This window comes from Podarcis raffonei, chromosome 5, assembly GCF_027172205.1.
Source record: "Podarcis raffonei isolate rPodRaf1 chromosome 5, rPodRaf1.pri, whole genome shotgun sequence".
Classification (NCBI taxonomy): domain Eukaryota; kingdom Metazoa; phylum Chordata; class Lepidosauria; order Squamata; family Lacertidae; genus Podarcis; species Podarcis raffonei.
The window spans coordinates 81,552,701-81,570,161 of NC_070606.1; the positions used below are offsets into that span (position 1 = coordinate 81,552,701).

The following is a 17,461-nucleotide window of genomic DNA, read 5'->3' on the forward strand; positions in this document are numbered from 1 at the left end:
GGCAGGAGGGGTAGGAGAGATGTTGTTATAATGCAACTCTCTGTTTGCTGAAATTGTAGTCCATAAACCACTAGCTCCCTAAAATAGGAGCCTAGCTCTCTAAAACTAGTGAAGATGGTTCATAGACTCTAGTAGATGCTGCCAGGAAACACGATTCTGCCCTGGGATGTGGAAATAAATCCCTTGATTTATTAACCTACCATTTAGGATTATGGCTGGCATGTAATCAAGCTAAGAAGTGCAAAGATTTTAAAATTGCCACCTGTTCAGTTTGCTTCCCTGCTCTTAATGTAGGGAACTCCAACATGGATTAAACCACATTTATAGGACAGCAGGTATTCTACATAATGCCACTTTTCCTGGCCAGGTTACCTGGATTTTTGAGTGAAATCTATAGTAATTCCCCTACCTCTGTTGCTATAAAACAACGGTGCAAAGTTAACATTCAGTTCAGCAAGCTCATTGGTCTATGACCATAAGAATAAAGGAAATTTTTGAGGTTGTTTTCAGAAGCAGAGTTGCATAACAGATGCCAGTAGTGCTGTGATTGAGTGAACTCCTCCAGTTCAAATTTTTCCTTACCCCTCTAGTTCTCCCAGTTGGCAATGATAAAAGCCTAAGTTCCATGTGTCTGTGGTTCCTGGCCTTTCACAAGGTTACTTTAGTTACCTAGTTGATCAGTTAGTTTATATTTGCCACTTCATACATAAAGGGCAGTTTTATGTTACCAATACTAGTAATGCCAAGCTTATGTGTAATTGCAAAGTTTTTAAAACACATTTCCTGATTCGGGATGAACATATCTTTTTACAGCAATCTTTAAAGCTCGGAAAGTTAACTTTTGGCTGGGATCAAACTGTCAGCAAAAGCTTTAGTTTGAAAAGGTTCTCTTCACTGTCCCCCATGAAAGATCCTCCAAAGTCCTAGCCGTGCTGCATGTGCTTGTGGCATTCCACATTCTGTACAGCCTTTTAATTCTCAATTTAGAAGTGCCAAACATAGAGTAGTGAAGCTTGATGAGTCTCTGGCTAGATGCATTATTTGGCTCGCGGCCTGAGTTGCTTAGTTACGCTGACCTCCCAAATATTCAAGAATCTTAAACTTGAAAAAAACAACTAAAGCAGGGGTTGGCAAAGTTTTTGTGGCTTGGGCCGGTTCACGGTCCCGCAGACACCACAGTGGGCCGGAGTGTGTGCGCGTGAGCAAACGCTATTTCCAGCTCTCCTTCCATCGCGGAGGTGTGCGCAGCTTCCCATTGGCTGCAGGAAGCTCCTGCAGCCAATGGGAAGCCGGCCAGCATCGCAGAAGGCGGTCCCCACTCTGCTCTGCACTGGTTTAGTGTGGCACATGGGAGCCAACTGAGCAGGTGGTGGGGGTCCATGGGCCTGTTAAACGACCCCCACGGGGTGCTTGTGACCCATGGGCCTTAGGTTGCCGACCCCTGAACTAAAGTATATCAGTTCCTTCTCAAAGAACTGTGTATAAAAACATTTTCAACTTGGAGATAACTCATCAGTAACAATGTAAAGGTAAAGGTAAAGGACCCCTGACAGTTAAGTCCAGTCACAGATGACACTGGGGTTGCGGCGCTCATCTCGTTTTACAGGCCGAGGGAGCCGGTGTTTGTCCGCAGACAGTTTTTCCGGGTCATGTGGCCAGCATGACTAAGCCGCTTCTGGCGCAGCACCGAATCCAGAGCAGCGCACGGAAACGGCGTTTACCTTTCCGCTGGAGCGGTACCTATTTATCTACTTGCAGTTTTTGGTGTGCTTTTGAACTGCTAGGTTGGCAGGAGCTGGGACCAAGCAACGGGAGCTCACCCCGTTGCAGGGATTTGAACCGCCAACCTTCCAATCGGCAAGCCCAAGAGGCTCAGTGGTTTAGAGCACAGCACGACCCGCGTCCCATCAGTAACAATACACAAATACAAATACACAACACTGCTGTAATCATACTATTTCACACCACTGGGCTTTTAGAGCTGTCTGTGCACTTAGAATCGGGATTTCTATAGAATTATCATCACTCAGGATGAAATTGAGATTCAGTTCTCAGCTATGTTGTGTGCCCACTGGAGTAAAGTTTACTTTTGAAAATACCTGCATCAACACTTGCAGTTTTTATTTATGACCTGTGCTTCATTGTAAGGTCCCACCAATTTAAAAACCACAATACTAACTGTTTAAAACAAATACAACGTGGCTCCTAGGAACATATATCTCAAATGTCAGCAGCTTCACGTTGGAATTCCTTTGCTTTGAGCACAGCTACCTTAAGGCCCTGGTCCACTTTGATTTCAGAGGCAATGGATCTGGGAGGAAGAACAGCCCTCTAACCCACAACAGTAACTTCACACCCTCCAGGAGAGACCCATGAATGCAAACTAATTGTAGCTTAAAGCAGCAAATAATCCATTTGCGGGGCGGGTAGGGAGAGGACATTCCAGTACACGCAAACAAGTCAAGAAAAAGCAAGTTTGCTTCCTTGCTTCCAAAGCAGATTCCCCTTCGGAGCAGTTCCTCCCTTCTCCCTAAAGGGGGCGCTGCAGCGGAGTGTCCCGCTGGGCAACTCTATGGCCCTACCCCGGAAGCGCAAGCCGGCTAAGGCAGGAAGTGGGGCTTGGAGTCGTGGACGGCGTGACATTCAGCGGCGGCGACTGAGAGCCTGTGCGCTGCGCGTCATGTTGCGGTGCCGGAGGATCGTGGGCTCCGCGTTGCCTCGGCGACAGGTACTGAGGGCGGCGAAGGGGGCTGAGCAACCCCATGCAGGGTTTCGGTGGGATAGGAAAACGAGAAGTCACGTTGCCTGGGCAGGATCCCCAATGCCCTGCTGGGGACGGTACTCGAAATTTTAAAAAATAGAGTTGAATGGCAGACAGAAAACCTGCAGGTGAAGCTTCTGTAGGGCGGATCCTCACCGTACATTTAAAAACACATGGCTTCATTTCTGGCAACAGTATTTTCACACACACATCCTAACAGAACTACAATTTCCAGGGTCCTTAGCAAACCCAGGATTCTCGGGGGTGCGACCCACGCACATTTAATATATAGTGTCCCTGCAGCATTAGGGGAATTCCTCCTTGGTATTCCGCCTGCCTGTTTGTTCGTTCCTTACATTTATATTGGCTACCCTTCAGTAAAGATTCCTTGGGGTAACTTGCAATAAAGTTGCATTTGGAAGATAACATCGGTGTTAGAATCGACAGTAAACTATAAAAGATGAGGTGGGGGAAACCAACCACTTCTTTACAGCAGAGGAAACTGCTTCTGAGATAATGCAACCCAGGATAGACAAATGAAAGTCGTTCTTCACACAGCAGATAGTTAAATTATGGAGTTTGCTCCCACAAGATGTGGTGATGGCCATCAGCCAGGACGGCTTTCAAAGAGGATTAGACAACTTCATGGAGGATAAGGCTAGCCATGGCTACTAGCCATGGTGGCTGTGCTCTGCCTTCACCATGTTCTACCTTCACTGCCAGAGGCTGTATGCCTCTGGATACCAGTTGCTGGGAGTCACGACTGAAGAGAGCGCTCCTGCACTCCAGGTTCTGCTTGTGGATTTCCCATAGGCATCTGATTGGCCGCTGTAAGAACAGGCTGTTGGATTAGATGGGCCTTTGGCCTGATCCAGCAGGGCTTTTCTTGCATTCTTAATATAGGGCTTACAGGAGTAAGTCCTGTTGAATTCAATGTTTGATTTGACCTAAGATTTTGAATTTGATGGGGCTTCCTCTCAGCCCAGGTAAGTGGTTTTAGGATTGCAGCCTTATTAAACTTCCTCAACCCATATTGAACACTTCTTTCAGTGCCGGATTTACATATAAGCTAAGCAAGCTATAGCTTAGGGCCCCACTCTCTTGGGGGCCCCTAAAAATTTAAAGGGAAAAAAACTGGATGTACATTTCCAAAATATAAGATAAAAAAAAAATAAAACCTACATACAGCAACAGTGGCAAATGGCTTTAGATACCTATTAGGTCCATAAATTACCATATAGCATATATTCAACACAAAAAACAGTGGCAATTTGTTGTTGACAAAGGACAGCTGGACATATAAAGGGCCCCATTACCTTCAGAAGCTTAGAGCCTCATCAAACCTAAATCCGGCCCTGACTTGTTTATATTAAACTAAATTATTGCATCTTGTATGGGTGAAGGATGTAAGTCAGCTACTTGCATAGCACTCTGTTAATGAATCTTGGAAGTCTTGACTTCAGAAAACGCTAAGCCCAGTTCTTGTAGAAAATAAACATTTTGTTTTAGTTATCATAAATCTTGGGAGTATCATACATATGCAGCCCAGAATACTATAACTTTAAGAATATTAAAACTCAGGATATTGTGTCAATTACTATAACGGTTGGAAGTTAAACATGAACACATGTTCTAACAATTAGAACACTACTAGAATAGTAGCTAGAAAGTTATTACTATTTTAATTGGTATTGTTAGGTGGACACAAGGGAGTACAAATATAGACTAAATAGACTGTAGCTATTAATTTTGTCACTGCAGGAAGTTAAACAGGTGACACTGGAAAGTATGGTATTTAAGAACGATAACTGAGGGAGAGACAAAGGTGGCTGGTCCCTCAACAAAGATGGTGGAGTAGCCTGCTCTTCCTCCGCAACTTGGTGGAATATCACCTTCCAAAAGGAATGATCCTCCCTCCTTCTGTGCGCTGTTCTGGGGGTTCTCTCAATCCCCCAAAACCAATTTCAGGGGGCAAAGTGGGGAATCCCTTTTGTTGAAGTAACACCATTTGTTAAATGAATCCTAGCAACAATACTGACAGTTTTTCTGTACTGCACTTACTGTTGTGTATTATAATCTGTTGCAATAACATTCCATCCCGTTTTTGTATTTCAGCTGTTTTTTAATAGCTGCAGATGGTGCTCTTCAGGAATTATTCCCAATGAAAAGATCCGCAACATAGGAATTTCTGCACACATTGACTCTGGAAAGACTACGTTAACTGAGCGCATTCTTTTCTACACAGGAAGGATAGCACAAATGCACGAGGTACTTCTGAATGTGATCAGAGAGGAGGGGGACTCTCCAGAGCAGAATAAGCAAAGAGGAGATTTGGAAAGAGCACAGGGGGTTGCAGAGGGGAAGAAGGGAAGGGAAAGCCCTGTTGTGCAAGTGGAAGTCTACTTGTGTGATGTTTGATTTGACCTTAAATTTTGATCTGTCAATTGGGCAGTAAAGCATCTCGGAGCAGATCCTTGCCTTGTACAAGAGGACACAGATGTACATGCAGAAATGCACTGACTTGCAGAAATATTGATATGCTTTCTTTCACCTTAGGTAAAAGGGAAAGATGGAGTTGGTGCTGTCATGGATTCAATGGAGTTGGAACGACAACGGGGGATCACTATTCAGTCTGCAGCAACTTTTACCATGTGGAAAGACACCAACATTAATATAATTGACACCCCAGGTAATAGTCATGTAGAGTACTAAATATGTTTCTAGCACTTGTATGCCTGGCATGATAAACATACCCAAGTGTTAAGAGTGTATAATTTTTACCCATAGCCAAAAGGACATCTGCTTTGTAAATTGCTTTCTAAGGCTGAAGGCCTAAGCTCTACTCCCTTCCCACTGGGCTTTTTGGCGCACCATCACAGGTGCAGCACAGCCACTCAGTGGCCACAGAGGAAGTGGGGCAGGGCAGTTGGGCCTGATCTCTGTGCCATTTCCAGGTTGGCTCAGTGATGGTGGCCTTTGTCAGTGCCTGATGGCAGTAAGACCTACTCAGGTCTCGCCCTTAAACACCCTGTTGGTTTGACAGCATGTTTGATGGCTGGCAGGAGGCTGATTCAACTGGCAGAGGTGAGAGAAGAGAAATGTCTTCTTAACCCAACACCACCATCCCCTACAGCCCAGTGTAAAGGGGATTTAGATAGCTTTGGTTTCACCTGTTCAGTAAATGCTACCTGAAATTCTGTTGTGTAAGGTTCTTCAAAGCAAATGGATGAAATGAAACTTAGAACTAGTCCTATTACTACTGACTTGTAAAATCCCTGATCTTGATAGCCTGGTTGTGTTGGACATAGTGCATAGTCCTTAGGGCATAACATAGCCTTCCCCAACCTGATGCCCTCTGTATGTTTTTGACTGCAACCCCCACCAGGCCCAGACAGCAGGAAAGAGAACCAAATGCAATTCTCAGCTAGTTGGAAGCCTTAACATTCCTGGATCTTTTTACTTCCCTTTCAGGACACGTTGATTTCACTATAGAGGTAGAGAGATCACTGAGAGTTCTTGATGGAGCTGTCCTGGTGCTGTGTGCTGTCGGAGGGGTTCAGTGCCAGACAATGACGGTGAATAGGCAGATGAAGCGGTATAATGTCCCGTTTTTGTCCTTCATCAACAAACTGGATCGAATGGGTGCAAGTCCAGACAGAGCCGTCCAACAACTTAGGTATGAACATCTCAGTTAGAATTCCTCCCCCCGCCCCCTGCCCATATCAGAGAGGAAGATGGAAAATCTTTCTAGAAACACTGTCAAAAGATGTGTGTCTTCAGTGTATTGTTCTGGGCTGCCATGCTTCTTAAAGGTTAGGTGGGTAACGTGGTCAACATTGAGTTTCACATATGAAATGGGCTGAAGGATCCTTGCTAACTGAATTCTTTAATAGCTTACATCAGCTTTCCCCACCCTGGTGACCTCCAAATCTTTTGTGGAAGGACCTCCCCAGGGAGTTTCTGCTGGCGCCTTTAGTATACAGCTTTAGGCATCAGGCAAAAACATTCCTCTTCAGCCAGGCCTTTGACTGATTAACGTCCGATACCCTTTTAAATGTGTTGTTGGTGGTAATCGGTTTGCTTTTGTTCTTATTTTTATTATGTGTTTTGTGTTTTTTATCTTGTACTTTTATGCTACCCTGAGATCTACAGATGAAGGGCAGTATACAGATTTAATAAATCATCATCATCTTTTGGATTATAATTCCCCCCAGCCTCAGGCAGGACTGCCAGTGGTCAGGGATGATGGGAGTTAAGGTCCAAAACATTTGGAGGGTACCAGATTGGGAAAGGCTGGCTTAGATGTACGAAGTGGGTACCAGACCTCTCACCCCCCCCCCGAACCTTTGCCCTTCCACCTTACTCATACTAGAGATTTAGACCTTTGATGTTGTTCCTTGTATGACATTTTATTTTCTGGCCCAGCGTGGGTTGTGATGTCCCCATATACAAGCAGAATCCTGCTACCACCAGAAGGTAGTCTGTCCAAAAAGGTGCATTCTAAATCTTGAGATGATTTATCTGTCTTTTCTAAAGTTCTGTTATGGCAACTGGCCTTCCTTACCTTTTGATCTAGAGCCTTATCAGGGCCTCCCCTTCAGATCTTCATGGGCAGATGGACTTGTATGTGAAGAATCAGCTCTTTAGAGCTGGAAATGCTGTCTTAAGAGAATTGTATTTGTTTTTAACTTCCCAGATCCAAGTTGAACCACAATGCTGCCTTTATTCAGATACCTATGGGTTCGGAGGGAAATTTCAGAGGGATCATTGATCTCATTGAAGAAAAAGCTATATACTTTGAAGGTGACTTTGGGTAAGGGTTCTGAGCTGTTTGAAATATGGAGGCATTTTACATCTGATCATGCTTTGGGAGTAGTGTGTTGTTGTTTTATAAGAAGTATAATTTAGTGTTTTGGTTACTGAGGAAGAATTAGTTTTGATTAGTATAGCCATAACACACCTGATCACATAACTATAACACAATCCTCCCCACCATGCCTCTCTATTCAAATTTTCTTGGCTGCTTTTAACCATAAATGAAGGTGATGTTGGCACCATAGCTAATGCAGCCCGGGATTCCTATCTTAACAGAGGTTGAAGCAAGTTAGTAAACCCTGTTTTATTAAGGAATCCTTGTTTGCTGTAACCATGGTTCAGCTTGTGGCTGTTGGGGCTTTTTAGGTGAATATGTTTGGCTGTGGATTTGCACAGCAAATGACCCTTGTGTCATATTCATTATGTGTGAATTCTGTGAAAGGGGAAAGATGATAATTGCATGGCAGACAGGCAATTAAATATGCTTTGCTCTTATTGTGGGAGAGTTTAGCCATGTAATCACCATCTTGCCTTGGGTGGACAAAATCCATATAATAAAAGTTAACTCCAGGCTGGCTTTTGAATCTCTGGTATGTGAAAATACTCAGGGATCCTGCACCTTTGCAGGAAGCTGCAGCGAGAGATTTACAGTTCATTCCTTAACATGTCTATTGAGAAGAAAGTGGGGCTTACTCTCTGGTAAAGCAAGTGAAGCCTTTCAGCTTTAATATTGGTTCTTTTGAGTGGAAAAATATTTCATTGGCCATTTTGTCTTCACATTTGTTTGCTCATAAGGCAAAGTGACATTTTCATAGGGGAATGAGAATTGAATAGGAATTGAAATATAAATATGATCATATTCATACCCTCAAACAGCAGTTGCTCAACTGGAGCTATAACTTTGCTCTATCCAGCATGGGTTTTAAAAATTTAAATGTATCTGTGATTCCTTCTGCGTAAGATGGCTAAGTGAGCCTCTTTCTAGGAGAACAGTGTTTGTCAGAGGAACAACCCATCCAAGAGTGTCATATTTATATGGATCTTTGTGTACACCTGAAATTATTGTGTACTCATCACGACAGAGCATTAAGAGGAAAATGTCCATTATTTGAAAAACACCCAGCAATCTTGGTTTTATTGTATCCTTATGATGTCAATCCTGGTTTACACCCCACAATTTTAAAGGCACATAGGATTATAGCCTTTGTGAATATTATTAGACGGAAGGTACAAGAGGTCCAGTTTTAAATCAAATGTGTATTATTGCTAGCAGAGCTTTGTCGCTAGATTTGCAGGTGTAAAAAGAACTGAAAATATGTCACTCATGAGAGCGGAATAAATTGATAGTTGTGGTTCTCACTGAAGCCCACAGGAGCATGCAAGATTTCTAAAATTTCTAGTTGGTTGGCTTCTGATGGTCTGCTTGTTTTCTCTGCTTCTGTAGCCAAACGGTTAAATATGACGACATTCCCCCTGAGTTCAGAGCAGAGTCTACCGATCGCCGCCAGGAACTGGTTGAATGTGTTGCAAACTTAGACGAACAGATTGGGGAGCTTTTTCTTGAAGAGAAAATCCCAACAGTGACTGACTTGAAGGTAAAGGGACTTCAGTTCTCTCCCCATTGCCTGAAGGATTGCCCAAAGTCCTTTGATGTATGCATTTGCTGTATAATGTTTTGCATATGTAAAAGCGAACAGGTGGGGCACTCTCATCGGAATTAATCAAGGATAAGAGGATAATCAAGGATAACTAGTCATGGCCGGTGGTCAAAGAACATCTGGAGGGCCACAGGTTCCCCACACTTCCCTTGGACTAATACTGGTTACATGTCCTATAGTCACAAACTCCTTAATGCTATCTGAAAATAATGGCAACACCTAGCTTTTGTAGAGAGAGCTTTGAACGTTCAACGTGTCTTTTTACATACATACATACATACATACATACATCTCAGTAGAACCATGCATGCCATCTTGAGCTGCTTGGGAAAAAATGGGATATAAATGTAATTAGTTAATTATATATTAAAAACAACCCTAAAAGGTAGTCTAAAAAAATTAGCCTTCCATACTGCAGATGGAGGATTGAAATAAGAGAGAATGGCTTACCCAAGACCGTTTAATACAATTGTAGAGTTGAAAGGGACCCCAAGAGTCATCTAGTCCAACCCTCTGCAATGCAGAAATCTCAGCTGAAGCATCCATGACAGATGGCCATCCAACCTCTACTTGGAAACCTCCAGTGAAGGAGAGTCCACCACTCTCCTCTTGTGGGAGTCTGTTCCACTGTCGAACAGCTCTTACTGTCAGAAAGTTCTCCCTGATGGTTAGTCGGAATCTCCTTTCTTGTAACTTGAATCCAGCACAGGGAGGAAGAAGAAAGCCCACCCACTTAGTCGGAGAAGGAAGCTAAGGCGCTGGCAAGCCAGAAAGCACCACCTGCGATACACCAGCAGGTCAAAACGCCATGGTGATCTGGCCCTCAAACTGGTTCTGGACGTTGTATTGAGACATCACCCAGGCCCAGTTCTTAGGGACCCATATACTTTTAAGATAAGGAGTCAGTAACACACTGCCTTCTTCTCTGGCTTGGCATCCGGGGGCCTTCAGGTGCTGCCCCTGTTCTGATGGATGGAGCGTTGACGTTTGAACTTCCGCCCTTCAGTTGCTTAGATTGGATAACTTAGACAGTCTGCTTTGGCTTCATCCATCTGTCGATATCTATCAGTCTGTCTCTCTATCCCACTTTTTCTTCAAGGAGCTGAAGATGGCATGCATGACCCCCCCCCCCCGTTTTATCCTCAGAACAATCTTGTGAGGTACATTAGGGTGAGAGACAGAAGTTGGTCCATGGTCACCCGGTGATCTTAATGGATGAGTAGGGATTTGTCCAACAACTGTACCACACTGGATCTCTCTAGATGTGCACTATAACTCTCTATATATATATATACGGTATATATTCACAATTGTGGAATATAACTTTATAATAACTGTTGCATATTATAATACGCAGTATTTGCAGTAAAAGCATAAAACGTACTTGCAGGGTTCTGCAAGGGTGAAATATAAAGTCTTTAAATAAAAATCTATCCTACAATTTAGTTGGACTATAATTTTAAATGAATTAGGTAGGATTAATGGGTAGGATTTTTTTTTTTTAAAGATAGCAAAGCTGTGATGACCCTGGTTCTTTGTTTGCTTTTAATGGGATAATTATATTGCCACTCTCATTCAGAGACAGCTTTGTGTGTTGGGACATCACATTTTGTTGCCTTTAGAAGCTAAACGAGTGAGCTGGGCTCTCTGTGTCTGCAATATCTTTGTTATGACGCTTTGCTGCTATCCAGGGAAGTGGCAGGTTTTCAGTACCAGGCATTAATAGCAACAGATGCCTGGAGGGGAGAATAGCTGGCAGAAGGAGACCAGCTGTTTGGTGTGACAGACAAAGTTGTGACAGATCCTAGAGGTCATCTGTGATCTCTTCCTCTTCTCCTTATAAATATAAATGCAATATTTGTACCTGCGTACCTATATTTGTTTCTAGGCAGAGCCTAATGCGCTCTGTGATCTGTATATTCTGACACAAGGGTTTACTTGCAGGTAGAAATCCTTCACAGCATTTCAACACCCCCATCCTCTTGTGTCTAAATTGATGTGCAGTTGGTGTAAGGAGACACTGTTTCACCGTAGCTGAACCCTCTTGGGCAAGGACTGGATTTGGCTTGAGGACTTGATGAGCATGGAATATAGAGCTTTGAATGTGGAAATAAATCTCCCGTTACCCTTGTTAGCCTTTGATGACTTTGCGGTCTGGAGAATTGCTGCATGGTGGTTGTTATGCAATGGTTTCTCTCTGTATTCCAGGCTCTTACAAAATGCTTAAGAGGAAGAAGCCCGTTTTAAGCACAGCTGAGTTATCAGGTTGCTCCCAAGAGTCAAAATACACTGTAGGAATATTAATTTCGAAACATCTACCCTAGTTACAGCTTTTGATGTTGTCCATTAACCAAACAGTCCAAGGGACATTCAAATAATCTGGATATCTGTATCTGTGCCGTTATTTGAAAATTTAACGGAGAGATTTGTAACTTCATATACTTTTACTCAGAAAAAGTACCAAAATTCAATTGCATTTACTTCCAATTGTTCACAGGATTGGACTCTTTTCATCCTCTTTTAGAAACTCTGTACTCCAGTCAAATATGTGTCTCTTGATCTGTGCTGAAAATAGAGTAAAAAAGATTGGGCCATCTAGAGCGCCTTCTGATCCTAGGCATGCTTTTACCTCTTTACCCAGCATGAAAGTAACTTAATGGTAGTGTTGCCCATCTAGCTTGGATGGCTTTTTAAAAGGATTAGACAAATGTGTGGAAGCTCTAGCTGTCGTTCCTTCTAACTGGTGGCTGAGTGACTATTAATTTGGAAGCAAAGCAGAGTTGCCCAAAATAAGTTAGCAGGTTCTATAAACATGGGGGACTTCCTGGGACTGCAAACGTACACACATTCGCGAATTGAAAGAAGGTGTTTTTTAAAAAACCCAAAGAAACCAATGAGCACCTGTGAACTTCCAAGCTCTTCCACTTCCAAGGAACTTCCACTTCCAAGGAGTGGTAGAGTCTACTTGATATAGATACAGCAAGTACCCTAAAAGGGAATATTAGGGTTGAGGGCAGGTGTGCTGTGAGCTCAAAGGCTTCTCTCCCTGCATATTACTGAGGCATTGCATGAGGAAGCTCCCCAGAATTCTGCCTGCAGTGCTATATAGTTATAACTTGCTAGGATTTGGGGCTGACATTCTCAAACCTGAGTCTTCTAATGCTGGGGTTCTGCCTTACACCAAGTCTATTATCCAGCTATCTCAGTGTTGTCTGTTCTGACTGGTGTTAGCTCTCCGTGGTATTTCACCTCAGCTGCATTTAGCACAGCAGGGGAAAGTCTCATGTGCGAAAGAGAAAAGGTTGTTTTTTTCCTTTCCCCCTCCCCTTTCTGACAGCCCCCCCCCCAAATAAAGCATGAAGAGGACTACAAGGCTCCTTTTGTAGCCTGGTTGGAGTCTTCAAAAGAAATATTCCTCTTACAGAGTTGGGGATACATAGCAACATTTTTAAAAGCATTTTCTTAGACATGTAAGCATGCTGCTATGGGCACAGCCACACCACACATTTAAATGATAACAATTTACTGTAGCCTGTTGAGGGCGCAGAGAGTTGTTAGGTTTCCCCTATTCATCTGTTAGAGCTGCAATTCCCAGAGTTCCCTTGGAAGAGAGATTGATTGTTAAGCCACTCTGTGAACTGTCACTCTCCGCCCCTTTAAGCAACTCCAGCTTCTAGAATTTTTGGGCGGAAGCCATGACTGTCTAAAGTGCTCTCATAGTGCTTTAAAGGTGTGATGTGCATGTGGTCAAAGTAGTCGATTCATTCAGTGGCTCCGCATCTAAGATAAAAAAAACCATCATCTTAAAATCATTTGTCATATGGGTGGCAAAAAGAGTTTTCTGGTTCAAAGCGGCCTTGTCTCCCCCTGCCTTCCTTCTCCCAGAGCTAATTAATTACAAATTACTTAATGGCTGTGGAAAGGCCAAGAGGCAGGTTTGTTTGTGCTAATTTGTCCCCAGTGATGGATTTCTAGCCTGTGGCAGGCGGCCAAGTTTAAAATAATTTTTCATGGAAAACGCACTGGGTTCTTCTTGCGTGCTCCTTAGGCATCATGGACTTAAATAAACATCTCGTTTGCTGACAGCAAAACATTACTCCTGAGGTTGAAACCCTGACTGGTGTGCCGCAGCTGCTGAAGTCAGGGTACAAAAGTCGTCTGCAGAAATAAAGGGGGGGAGGCAAGGAGGGAGTTGCAGTTTCCCTGAATAGAACATAGATATTTCCAGTCAGGGTGCTAATCTTGTCTCCTGTCTGCGATATGCCATATTCTATTTGCAGGGAGAGGAAGGAAGATCAGGTACTTTGAGGGCTTAAACTTGGTACTTCAGATCTGGCCTGCCAAGGTAATGTGGAGCTAGAGTCCTCATCCAACCTAGAAGGGAATAGGGATGTACAGGGCTGGCTTCTCCAGTCTGACTGATGGTATTAAACCTTTAGGTTTGCCAGGCCTGGTCTCAGTCACTGGCTCTTGGCCCTTTCCTAGCTTGAGCCGCTGATTTTGGAGGCCCTGAGCACAGGTCTAGGGACAAATACATCTGGTGGCAGGTCCAGGCTAGGCCCCGACAAGAATTGGCATGGCTAGAGCCGAAACGACAGCTGCTGCACCAATTACAGATATACACAGAGTTTTGTCCCCTGTCACAACACAGAAATGTCAACTGAACTATCCTAGGTTGATAGGATCATAGAACTGTAGAGCTGGAAGGGACCACGAGGGTCATATAGTCCAACTCCCTGCAATGCAGGAATTTTTTGCTCAGTGTGGAGCTTGAACCTGTTAGCGTTGTTCCAGTTGTAGTCGCTGCAATGCAAGCTTGGCCGCGGCTTTTCTTCCAACTTGTTAAAGGTAAAGGGACCCCTGACCATTAGGTCCAGTCGTGGCCGACTCTGGGGTTGCAGCGCTCATCTTGCTTTATTGGCCAAGGGAGCTGATGTACAGCTTCCGGGTCATGTGGCCAGCATGACTAAGCCGCTTCTGGCGAACCAGAGCAGCGCACGGAAACACCGTTTACCTTCCTGCCGAAGTGGTACCTATTTATCTACTTGCACTTTGATGTGCTTTCAAACTGCTAGGTTGGCAGAAGCAGGGACCAAGCAACAGGAGCTCACCCCGTCGTGGGGATTTAAACCGACAACCTTCTGATCGGCAAGTCCTAGGCTCTGTGGTTTAGCCCACAGCGCCACCTGCGTCCCAACTTGTAAAACCCCAACAAATCCCGGTTTCTACTTGATAGCAGCTTTGTGCTTATGCGTACTTTTCCCTTTTGGCATTTGCTTTCTCTTGCATCTAGTAGGTTAATCCTCGACACAATGACATTTGCACTCAAATGCAAGTGTGATGATTACACTAAGGGCTTGTTTTCTGTGTGAATTTTGGCCACCTCCTGAGATACGTAAAGAAAGCAAACCTTTCAGGGAAGCCTCTTTCTGCAGTTTAAAAACTGAGCTGGTGTCCTGTTTTAAAGCTTCTTTCCACACTTGAAAAAGTCCCCCTTTGTATAGTGTATTCACAAACATTGCTTTTCTTATAATTGTTTTCATTTGGTGGGGAACAGAAAGCATGATGCTTTGTATTCTTGTATGCCAAGTGCCCTTAAGAACCCAGCTGTTAACGCTGTGAATGTTCTGTTTCTCCCAAGCTTGCAATCAGAAGGACAACACTCAGCAAAGCCTTCACACCTGTGCTGGTAGGAAGTGCTCTGAAGAACAAAGGTGTGCAGCCTCTGTTGGATGCTGTTCTGGAATACCTCCCAAACCCATCTGAAGTCCAGAACTACGCGATTTCCAACCAGGAGTAAGTACAGAAAGTGGAGGAAAATAGATCTAGTTTGCATAGGCCTTCCCCCCCCCTAAATTGGAGGAAAAAATTATATTTATTTATAGCGTGGCCACTAAGTACCCTATGCTACGGTTGAAGATGAAAGGCAGTGATTTTGTAAGATAAAGTCCACTTTGTCTGAGGCATGCTTTCATCTCCTAAGCTGGTGGGTACACCTGTTTGGCCTGTAGGTGGCAGACACATCAAAAGCTGTAGGTCTTTTCTTGTTCTCATCCCCAGTGATTAATCAGGCATCTTTTAAAAAAGAAAGAACAGAAGGTGATATAATAGAGACATTGTTGCTTGTGATGTGGATGCTCATCCCACTGTTGTCTCTAGTAAACGAGCTTTACTGGCTTTTGTAGTCCTTTAAAACCCTGGAAACTTCGTTTGATTAGAGGTGACACTAGACAAAAGAAATGGGCATGTGTCTATTAAACTACCTTCAGCTCTCTCTTTTATTATTATTATTATTATTATTATTATTATTATTAAAAAACCTTTTGGCTGTCTCTACAGAATCCAATACTGCAAGATGCTTAGAGGCTGACTTAATATTTATTTATGTTTCAGTAAAAAAAAAAACAACTTCAAAAATAGAGAGTAAGTATATGCAGCAATTACAGTGGTACCTCGGGTTAAGTACTTAATTCGTTCCAGAGGTCCGTTGTTAACCTGAAACTGTTCTTAACCTGAAGCACCACTTTAGCTAATGGGGCCTCCTGCTGCTGCTGTGCTGCCGGAGCACGATTTCTGTTCTCATCCTGAAGCAAAGTTCTTAACCCGAGGTAATATTTCTGGGTTAGCGGAATCTGTAACCTGAAGCGTATGTAACCCGAGGTACCACTGTATAGGAAAGGAAAGGGAAATGACACTTGAAGGTGGGAACGGGGCAGCATAACAGAAAACCTATAGTACCATGAATAAATTAAAAGGAAAAACAGCGTCATTTATATTGTCATTCCATAGTGCAAAAACAAGGCCCCTCTCTCAATAAGTTTCTTTTCTTCATTATTATGCATTGTGTTTCTCTCATATGTAAGCTATAACATTAAGAGAGTTTACCAGATTTTCCTTATTCTGTTATGGGAATGTCTTTATTTTTCCGTTTTTGTGCAATACACTTGTTTTGCTGTATGTTGGCGGTGCAGTAATCAGCTGTAAATCAGTATTAACGACTTCAGAATGAAGTTATCTAAAGGAGAATTTTAGGATTTCTCGAGAGATCATAGTTTGTACTTGCCCGTATAAGATTTGGGTGCTTCTCTCCAGAAATGCATCGGTTTTTTTACAACTCCAAAAGATACGTATTAATTCACTTACACCTCCAGCAGTGCACGTTTCTGCTGAAAATCAAGCCTAAGAATTCTTAGGAAGGAATTTGGTGAGTTCAGATTCTACAGCAGACACCTTACCTGCAGCTCCTTGGACGTGCCGATTGAGTAAGACTCCTGCCCAATTCCACAATGAGGTGACCTGAGAGCTGACCCTTTGGGCTTTACTTTCATGTACCAGTTACTTGGAATCAGTTAGCCCATGTGGATCTGGCTGTGTGGGTTGAAAATGTGTCTCCAATTCCCCTGGGAGCAACAGGATGTGATAACATGCAGTCACTCTCGGGGAGATGGTATGGCGGGTGGGGAAGCTGCTGGACCCAGGGGGACAATAATAATTTCCCCCTTACACTCTTTCTGAGATCAATGACATATTTTTATGCCCATTGCTTCCAGGGGGAATTGCAGAACTCTTTAAATCCATGCAGCAGGAGTTAGCATACATTAGCTGCTCCAAGTGGCTAAAATCTGCAAAGGAAGAAAGGAGAGGCAGCGTTTTGACCACCTCTTAAATTTTCTTTTGGGGGAAAGGTGAGGATACACACACAATCCATGTGGATTTTTAAGGGTTTTCCTTTAAAAACCTGCATAGAAACCAGGTAGGGCGGATTTAACTGGTAAACACATAGAAAAAGGACATAAACCCAACCAAGGCTGTTCTTACTAATAATTCGACATCTGCCATTGGTCTTCAGAGCCTGTTAAGGCTGCTCATTAGATCATCCTTCAGAACAGATCCCCACAACAAGAACGGATTGAAAAGTACCGTAGAAATATTGCATTTTAAACTTAACTTTTCTCTTCTTCAAGGGATTCCAAGGAAAAATCTTTGATTTCGCTGAGCTCTGCCAGAGACAGTTCCTTGCCTTTTTTGGGCCTGGCATTTAAACTTGAGGTAGGTCTCCTCCGACAAAACTTTCTAACTAAGGACAACTGAGCTGAAACTTGTTGGGACAGAGCTCCTAGGGGCCGTTTGCTCCAGACCTCAGGATGTGTGTTGCGCTGATTCCCTCTGCTTTTCCTAAAGTTTTGTCTCCCTTGATTGACTGGCTGCTGTTTTCTGCTGCTTGCAG

At 43.4% G+C, this 17,461-nt stretch overlaps 1 protein-coding gene across 1 annotated transcript in view; it reads left to right on the top strand.

Annotated features, from left to right (window-relative positions):
- Nucleotides 1-2,602: 2,602 nt before the first annotated feature.
- The window catches only part of GFM1 (G elongation factor mitochondrial 1), a 40,454-nt gene continuing 25,595 nt past the window's right edge, over nt 2,603-17,461 (top strand). The window contains exons 1-8 of the mRNA XM_053390383.1: nt 2,603-2,728; nt 4,877-5,029; nt 5,318-5,450; nt 6,233-6,437; nt 7,458-7,574; nt 9,021-9,171; nt 14,876-15,030; nt 17,199-17,283. Of these exons, the coding sequence (XP_053246358.1) occupies nt 2,681-2,728; nt 4,877-5,029; nt 5,318-5,450; nt 6,233-6,437; nt 7,458-7,574; nt 9,021-9,171; nt 14,876-15,030; nt 17,199-17,283 (1,047 nt within the window). The 5' untranslated portion in view covers nt 2,603-2,680. The remainder of the gene's footprint in view (nt 2,729-4,876; nt 5,030-5,317; nt 5,451-6,232; nt 6,438-7,457; nt 7,575-9,020; nt 9,172-14,875; nt 15,031-17,198; nt 17,284-17,461) is intronic.